Source organism: Vespa velutina, chromosome 8 (genome assembly GCF_912470025.1).
Source record: "Vespa velutina chromosome 8, iVesVel2.1, whole genome shotgun sequence".
Taxonomy (NCBI): Eukaryota; Metazoa; Arthropoda; class Insecta; order Hymenoptera; family Vespidae; genus Vespa; species Vespa velutina.
In genome coordinates, this window is record NC_062195.1 from 7,119,601 (window position 1) to 7,129,600 (window position 10,000).

A 10,000-nucleotide genomic window follows, 5' to 3' on the forward strand; every position below is an offset into this window, starting at 1 on the left:
GGAGGGTGGGAGAAAGATAAAAAATAGAATGACGAGCTATAAAAGAGACACAAAACTGACTCTTCTCTGAAGCAGAGAGAAAAAGAGACAAAGATAAACACAATAGAGTTGAAATAACGTAAATCGAAACTCAATTTGGTTGATTAAATTGGCCTCGGTTTTTATCGAAAGAGAGGGAGAGGGAGGGAGATAGAGAGATAGAGAGAGAGAGAGAGAGAGAGAGAGAATGTGAGAGAGAGAGTGAGACAGACAGACAGACAGAGACAGAAGGATGATAGCCACAACGTTCGCTATGATCCATGCATTTTATCAACATTTTTGCTCCTTTCACTAACCTTTTGTTCTATAATTTGACTTTTGTTTTCTTTTCAACTACAAAAACTCTCTTCATTACAAAGTACTGTGATTTTTCACAGCCGTAAAAATTGTACAACGTGTATTTACATTTATCGCATTGTAATTACAAGTGTGAAATTGGAAAAGAGAGAGAGAGAGAGAGAGAGAGAGAAAGAGAGTGAGTGAGAGTGAAAGAAAGAGATTTGAATAATTTCCAAGAGCGGGGAAAAAATATTTTATAAAATGTTGCTACGTACGATGAGACACTCCATCGATTGGCAATATCGATCCTCTTCGAAGTTGGACGATCAATCATCCGATCGAATAATTACAATCTTCAAAGGTTTCTATTATAATAATTTTTTTTTTTTTTCTTTTTTATATGTATATATCTTTCCCTTTCAATTTCTTTTTTCCCTTTTCTTTCTTTCTTTTATATTAATTTAAAAAAGAATAACGTATTATTCTCTACGATTGATCGTAGAGAAAGAATGAAAGTAAAATTTGTTTTTCATTTTCCACATTGGTAATTTATCGGGAACAATCGAGACATTGTATAAGTATGTACGTATACGTAGTATACATGTAGTAGGTACGTAGTAACTTGCTATACGTATCTCGATAGATCGTGAAAAGTAATGGAAAGTTTCTGTAGCTTACGGGCTAGCTGTTTTTCCATAAAACTCTCACTTAGTTTGACCGAATTGAATGGAGTTGAAATGTACATTACGTTACGTTACGTTACGTTTCTTGATAGATCAAAAAAAAAAAAAAAGAAAGAAAAGAGAAAGAAGAAAAGAAGAAACGAGAGAGAGAGAGAGAGAGAGAGAGAGAGAGAGAGAGAGAGAGAGAGAGAGGCAGAGAAAGAAAGATGTTGACTTTTTACATTTTTACGGATGAAGTGCGAATGAATACAAATCAATGGAAAAAAAAAAGGAATTTTCTTAGCACGATTTTCTTTTATAAGGATATCTCTCTTTCTCCTTCTCTCTCCTGAAACTTTTTTAACATTTTAATTTTTTTTGGCCCCCTTTTTCTCTGTTATCCTTTTTCACAGTTTCAACGAAAGCATTGGCAGGCGCGAAGAGCCTCGGAGGATTTTTGTACAGCGCTGTGAATAAGGCCGGCAAGACAGTAGTCGAGGCCAGTGTGAAAATCAAGAAGACGGTTGAAGAAAACGTGAGTAATTTCTTTTTCTTCCTTCTTTTCTTTATTTATTTTCTGTTTCTTTCTTTCTTTTTTTTTGCTATTATTATTATTATTATTATTGAATTATTATTATTGTTATAATTATTATTATAATTTCGTTATTATATAGCTCGAAACAACTTTTATTCCAAATCGTTTACTCGGATATAACTTATGTTAAAGATTTTAATTAATCTATTCAAATTTATTAACTTATCAAATCTGACATAATAATCTTTAGATAGTATCAAATTTAGAAAAATTTTATATATATATATAATAATAATAATATATATATATATATATATATATATATATATATATATATATATAATATATATATGGTACGTAATATCGTAAACAAATAATTTATTTATTTAATAATTATATAAATACATAGTCTGTTTATTTATTTACGAAAATTCAATCGGCTGAACGGCCATAATCCATCGGTCATACAACACGATGAATAATTAATGAAAATTTACAAATTCACATAGTTATACGACGAAGAAATGTTAATGACGTAGAATTAATGTGTCAAATTGAGGACGTCATGTACATAAGAGTAGTTTTCGTTCTGACTTAAACAATTAAGATTTTTTATTAGATAAATAAGAAAACAAGAAAAAAATAATGTTTTATTATTTTTTTCTGCGATTTTTTTGTTTTTTGTTTTTTCTTCCTTTTTTTTTTTTCTATTCTTCATTAATTACAAGTTGACGATACGATAGAAATCAAAGTGAAGGAACAAAGTAATCAACATTATCGTAATCTTTAAATTAAATTAACATTAAAATTTTTTTTTATATGATTTTAAAAGTACATTGAATGACACTTAATATCGGATATAGCGAATATGAAATTTATACGGCTAAAATAATTTAAATAGAGGCTCAGTTTCGTAACAATTTACAACGATCATAAAGATAATCGTCAGAAATACTCATCGTAATATCAGCAAAAGTTCCGTGTAAATCCATTCATAGTAACTTCAGCATCTAATCCAGTTCTTCATTAGTACTCTCTTAGCAAACCAAACAGACAGACTCTTTGTTCTTGTTCCTTTTTTTTTTTTCTTTCTTTTTTTTTCTTTTTATGTCGGTGCTCTGGTTTTCCCTATCTCCTAGGATCCAATTAGTTCTTTTAAATACATTTTCCAAGTTCTTCTTTTATTCTTAAATTCTTTTTTTTTTCTTTTTCTTCTCATTTTTATTTCTACTCAATCAATTTATTGGTAGATATACGAAGTAAGAATATAGTTTTTTATTTTTTTTTTTTTTTTGCGGATTCTAAAAAGTTTTTTCTTTTTGTAAATTTATCTAATTCAGTAAGTTGCAATGTAATTTCTTTTTAAGATTTTTTATATGTTATATGTCATCAGATAATGTGCTTTTTGAAATTTCATATCTTATGTTAAGATTTTCTCGAACTTACATAATTTCTCACTTCATAATTCTGTGCGGTGAAGTTTCCGAACATTCTTGATTTCACGAATTTCTCTCCCTTTTTTTTTTCTTTTTTCCTTCTTTCTTTTTCTTTTTAATATTCACGTTGTTCCGTAATACATGCATATTTTCTAACAAGTAAAATCAATATAATAAACATCAATTCAAATAGGAAACGCACAAGGTTGACATTTTTATTGTCCGACAATAAGGACAATAATGTTTTGTTCGATAACAAGGTGGGGAGTGGTTGGAGGGAGGGAGCGGGAGTGGAAAGAACAGTAAACACATTGATAAAAAGAAAAAAGAAAATAATTAAAATAATTAAAATAATTGAAAAAAATTCTTGTAAAACTGTATAATAACTCTGATGTCGTTATTTTTTTTCTCTTTCTTTTTTTTTTTTTTTTGTCCATTAAAATTAAATAAATATGTATAACATTTTTGATCTTATCTGTGATTAATCGATTTTACGATGAAAGGCCAATGATCGATCGATTTTTTTTGCACGTGTAAATGCTACTGTCAAAGTCAAAGTCTTAAAGTCTCTTGCAATCGCACGTCTTTCGTTTTATCATTCTACTCCATTTTCGCGAATAATAGAACATTTTAGCGTCGTTTCAATTTTTCAAAGATACAGTTTATGTTCCTGATATGGTAGACGGACGTTCGATGTCGGGGAAAATTTTCCTTATCATTAACCCTCGAAAGAATCAGTCTAGAAAAAATATAGTCTTCGATAATGTAGGTGAAACTATGTTTTTTTTTAGACGTTTAATATCTAGTTGCCACCATTGGTCTAATCTGCTAAGGTACTCTCCCGTCGTGATGGCTTTTCTATAGGTTGAAAAAGTAGAATTTCTATTGAACATTTTTCCCTTACTCACTCGTTTTTCCCACATCGTTTCAGCTCTTTACTTTTTATACAACGCACCCATGATTTTTCCTATTTTTCCTACGTATTACGTCTCTTTCTCTCTTTCTCTCTCTTTCTCTCACTCCTTCTCTTTAGTTTTCCTCTCTCTTTTACTCTATCTTGGCTTTTCTCTTCCAACTCGAGATATTGGCTCGATGGATTTATATTCCTACGTCGCGACACATTCGTCACACGCGTATCTATTATGTAACTGATAACGTCCCCATTTCCTTTATTCACCATTTCCTACGAGACTAGGTACATAAAACTCTTATCTGTAAGAAAAGACATTTTTTTTTTTTTTTCTTTATTTTCTTTTTCCTTCTCTCCTCTATACCGAGAAAAAGAGAGAGAGAGAGAGAGAGAGAGCGCATAGATGCGCTTCGAGGATTCGCCTAAACCCCTTTAGTCGCTCGTTCTCTCCCCTCCCCTTATCTCTTCTCCCTTGCCATTGGATAACTCTATTTAAAAACTTGTTTTTATTTCGCGTTTTAAAACGAAACGCGATTTTCCCCGTGGAAACTCGTAACAAGTTTAACGTGGGAGGGAACCCCCTTAGGAAAAATGAGAAACATCGGCAGAGCGAAAGATGGATGGAGGTAGAGATAAAAAGAGAGAGAGAGAGAGAGAGAGAGAGAGAGAGAGAGAGAGAGAGAGAGAGAGAAATATTATTGCATGAATTTTATTTTATCCGTCGAGTTGTGTTAAACTTTACGTACATGAAAATTAATTTACGTTCTCGTAGTATAGGAATATACGATCAAGATTTACGAAAAATATTCAATATTACGTCGTATTCGTTCGATCGCTGATAAAAAAATACAGAAAAAAAAGAGAGAGAGAGAGAGAGAGAGAGAGAGAAACCAAGAGAGAAAGAAAGAGAAAAACCAATGAACAGTCAAGATCGTTCATTATCTTTTTCTCTTTGAAAATTAACGAATCATTTGTTGTTTTTCTTATCTTTCTTTTTTTATTTTTGAAATCACATGCACACCTCTCTCCCTCTCTCTCTCTTTTCTCTCTCTCTTTTCTCTCTCTCTCTCTCTCTCTCTCTCTCTATCTCTCTCTATTTTTTTCCTTTCTCGTTTATAAGCTTAAAGCACATTAATAACTTGTAGAGAGCGGACTTTTGGTTTTGTAACAACTTACTATAGTTCGAAATGTAGGTCATCGCAACACGGTCGATCTTCGATTTCATCCGTTAGCTACTAAGGCATCAGATTTTACGGTGCCTCGTGAATCAATGTTCCTAAGCTACCACGAAACATCATTCTTCGTATAATCCCGTATTCGTAGATAGTAATCCCTTACATTCTTGGAATTAACTTACGTTAGAGGGAACGATCAATTGATCGATGTATTAAATTTATTCAAATTTCATTTATTCAAATGAGAAAAGCTCCATTTTTTATGCATTCATATCTATATTCGATACGATATGAATTCGTTTACTAAATAAATTCTTAAAGACATATATAGGTCATTTAGGCTCATCTTTTTTAAAAGTTTAATAGAATTAAAAGAGAAAATGAAAAAAGGAAAGAGAGAGAGAGAGAGAGAGAGAGAGAGAGAGAGAGAGAAAAGAAATGTGTGCGTTTCAATGATACGCAGTTTATAGTCTTTGCAATCATGATTTCTAGGAAATGTTCTTACGTCATCGCGAAGGTTTCACACCTATCTCTCGAAGGTTTGGCTTCGTTGGTTTGCCTGACCAGTAGCAACATTGATTTGTACTTTCTCTCTTTCTCTCTCTCTCTCTCTCTCTCTCTCTCTCTTTCACTCTCTATTTATCTATCTCTCTATATATTTCTCTCTATGGAATGTGAATATTATGATATTTTATGCGAAAGTACGTATGCATGTGACATATAATTTCTCAGGAGAGAGTTAGGAATGTATTCTAAAGATATCGAGCACGTACATACTATTTATGTATGTATGTATGTATGTATATATGTTAGTATGTAACTGTATATTACGTCCTACATTATAATTTATTCTCTCGAAGTATTATAGAACTTGTAATATATTATATCGGGATCGGACATTACCTTGTTACAAATAATCTCATTGATTTAATTGAAATATTTATCGTCGGATAATATAAAATGAGAAAGGAGTAAATTTATTTTAAATGTTAAAGGACCCATTAGAATCATCTCTAGAAGTATCATTACGTTAGATTGATTTTACTATCGTGTTACAACAAACGATGACAAAGCTTTACGATATTTATACCATATATCGAACAACATGTTAGCGTGCTCTTGTAAGTTAACGAATAGAGACCTTCTACGTATTACTAGCCCCCTTCTCATATTTTTTACATATGTATACTATCCTTGTTATGCATGTAATATTAGAAATATTTAGAATACGTAAAGCCACGAAGTTTCTTACCTAGTTTTAATCTGATCGTGAATATCACATTATAATGGTTGAAAATAAAATAAGTTTACAAACTGACGTTAATAAACTGAAAGCGAGACAAAGAAGAAGAAGAAGAAGAAGAAGAAGAAGAAAATAAAAAAAAGAAAAAAAGTGTTTTACGTTCAGTTCGTTCTAATTTCTAATTCTACCTCATAAGTTTAGATACTCGAACATATTGATTCGTTCTTATTCGTAATTTTATATTTTCAAACATTCGCAAAAGTTTCGCAGAACATGGAATACGTACTAACGTTTACATATATGTTAGATACTTATGTACTTAGAGAGAAATTACGAAACGTGATATTCGATTTGAAATTCATCGATCGATTGTCGTCGATTATTAGCTAAGAAAGTTTTCTCTTTTTTCTTGTTCATTTTTTTTTCTTTTCTTTTCTTTTTTTTTTTTTTTTTCTCTCTTTTTTTATGTCCCTGATCGAGAAAATCGTCCGAATTGTTGCGTTATATGAAAGAAAGAAATAAAAATATTGTGGAGATATGATGTTTGATAGAAAATGCGTATCTCGATTTTCTCATTTATTATTTTATAAAAACGCACACGTTACAAGACTCAATATTTCAAGGAACTTTTGTGAACATATTCTCTTTCACATTCTCTTCCACATGTATACACACACACACACACACATACACATACACACAAAAGCGTATACAACAGATATATAAAAATTTCTATCATATTTCGTATCATTTCTATAACGCAGTAAAAATAATGGAAACGTTCACGATGAGTAATAATTGTTACATAAGTTGCATCATCGTACGTGATCTATGTGCGTGAAAGTTATTAAACAATAACGAAAAAAAAAAAGAAAAAGAAAAAAAAAAATTGTCGAAAAATTTCTCCATGTCTATACGTATTCTTTGTGAAAATATTTTATTTTCTTTTTTTAGACTTATAATTTTTTTTCGGTATTACCAACAAGTGAAGTATAAACGTACACGATCGAAGAAGGATGTTAGTGATAATCGACGAAAATGCTCAGACAAACTCAGCTCCCTGTCGATGTACGATGTGTTTTGCTTGTTTCCTCGAAGTTACAAATACATAGACACGTACGTCTACCTACTATGCATTTATATACATACACTTATATACTGATACTATGTCCTTTTTGCTTTTACACGCTTGCGCTCGTGTACGTGCATTCCTCTCTCTTTCTCTCTCTCTCTCTCTCTCTCGTGCGCGCTTTCTCTTACTCAGATACTACACCGCATGCATACAACCAAAGAATAGGGGCAGTTGGTATTGATCCAACCACCACCCCCTTTATTTGAGACCCAACTACGCTAACACACCCGAGTCGTACCGTTACTAAACCTTCCCTTCCTCTCTCCTCCATTTCCTCCGCTTATCTCCTTCGCTACTTCGTCAGCACTATTTCTGCATCGATTTTCGAAAAAAGTCCTAATGGTGAGTTCCATAGAATTTTTCTTTCCAATAGTTTAACGACGGTTCGCTATCATTGTCTCTCTTTTTCTCTCTCTCTCTCTCTTATCACGGATTATTATTAATATTTATCTTATCTTTTCTTTCTTTCTTTCTTTCTTTTTTCTTTTTTTCTTATCTCATCTGTTTCATATAAAAAGATTCTTTAAATTCGTAAATCGTTCCTTTATAATATTTATTAATCCTCCTTATTAATAATAAGGTTAAAAATAATTAATGTTATTATTAATTTTTCCTTACTATAAAATTTAAAAAAGAAATTTGCTTTTTTCTTGCTTCTCTTTTCCTTTGCATTTTCCTTTTACGCGAATCTATGTCCTTCTGAACCTTGAACTCCTCAACGTAATCTTTCCCATAATTTACATTTGATTTTATCTTCTATCGTCTTATATTCCCTCTAGAATATATATATATATATATATATATATATATATATATATATATATATATTCACCATTTTAGTATAGTACAGCAATTGCATCTGACAAGGGCTTTAAACCGTTCAGATAGTCCGACGCAACGTCAAAGCCCTTAACGTTCGAGTAATCATGGGTTTCGAAAGCACGATGATTCTAACTAACGTTCATTATCATCATCATCATCATCATCATCATCATCATCATCATCATCATCATCATCATCATCATCATCATCATCATCATCATCATCATTAATATAATTATTATTATTATTATCGAACGTATTTTATTAACGGGAATCATAAAATTCTATTTATCGTTTTCTTTAATTATTGATTTTTCCTTTTTCTTCTCTTTTTTCTCATATGGCTGCGATCTTTTATCATTACTTTCTTACTTTTATATTAAATGTGAAAAAAAGAAAGAAAGAGACATAGATAGAAAGAGTGAGAGAGAGAGAGAGAGAGAGAGAGAGAGAGAGAGAGAGAGAGAGAGAGAGAACTTTGTAACATCAATTAACTCGAATGAGTTACTTAATTATTAATCTTTCTTGTTAACTAAGTTTATCTATCTTCCTGGCTTATTTCTCTCTTTCTCTCTCTCTCTCCCTTTTTCTCCCTCTTTCCCTCTCTCTCTCTCTCTTTCTCTTTTATTATTTAATAAAGCTGGAGAAGTAAGTTAGAAAATGAGAGAATTATGCCATTTAGATGAAAGATTACGAAAAGCACGATTCCATAAATGTTAAATCATCATATACGGTTAATGGTCCATAATTTAATGCATATTACGATCTCGTTATGGTAGTAAAAATATATATATATATATATATATACATATATATATATATATATGTATATATGTATGTATGCAAGGGTAGTATTTCATTTAGCACGCGTCGATCGTTCGTCCAGGAAAATAGAATATCGAGTATCATCACATAAAGAGTAACAGCTATCGATACTTTTATGGAAATGAATTTTTCAAGAATATGTGATCTATTTCTTTCTTTCTCTCTCTCTCTCTCTCTCTCTCTCTCTCTCTCTCTCTTTCTCTTTCTCTTTCTATCTTTCTCTATTCATTTAAAACATTATCATTGAATAACAATTTCTATTTGAAATTCTCAATAATCTACTTTTCCATGATAAAATTTGTATTCCTTTTATAAATATCGATTTCCTTCGTTATTCGTTTGCATTGTCGTCCTATATAATTCATCAATTTCTTATAAATCATTTTGTATCGTGTTAATGTACAAGTAGATATGGTTGATATAGAATTGAGTTCAAAGGACCATCGACGTATGCTTGTCTTTGTATAATCATTTGGGAGATACTAATTTGTCGACATACGTTGGCGGCGGTCTAGGAACCAACTATATTGAATTTAGGGTTTAGCTTACCACATGTACACGTAGATATACGAAAATTCAGAGAAAATAAGAGAGAGGAGAGAGAATGAGTGAGTGAGTGAGTGAGTGAGTGAGTGAGTGAGTGAGAGAGAGAGAGAGAGAGAGAGAGAGAGAGAGAGAGAGAGAGAGAGAGAGAGACATTGATCGCAGACACACATTGTATAAGGTACTTAAATGCAATCAGGCTGTAAATCAATTTGCAGGGCTTTCTCAATCGTTCATGTAATATGCACTTGTTATATATGTGTGTACTTGAAACACTTAAACAGGACCATTCAGTATAACTAGATTCTCTTTCTCTCTCCCTCCCTCTTTTCTCCTCTTCCTCTTCCCCCCTCCCCTCCCCCTCTCTCTATTTCTATCTCTCGTTTCATCTTCACGGTA

The 10,000-nt window shown here is 31.6% G+C and overlaps 1 protein-coding gene across 10 annotated transcripts in view; it reads left to right on the plus strand.

Annotated features, from left to right (window-relative positions):
* The window catches only part of LOC124951284 (synapse-associated protein 1), a 54,751-nt gene that overhangs the window by 16,002 nt on the left and 28,749 nt on the right, over positions 1-10,000 (plus strand). For all 10 annotated transcript variants that reach the window (XM_047499471.1, XM_047499469.1, XM_047499467.1 and 7 more), the window contains exon 4: positions 1,394-1,515. In XM_047499471.1, coding sequence (XP_047355427.1) covers positions 1,394-1,515 — 122 coding nt within the window. The remainder of the gene's footprint in view (positions 1-1,393; positions 1,516-10,000) is intronic.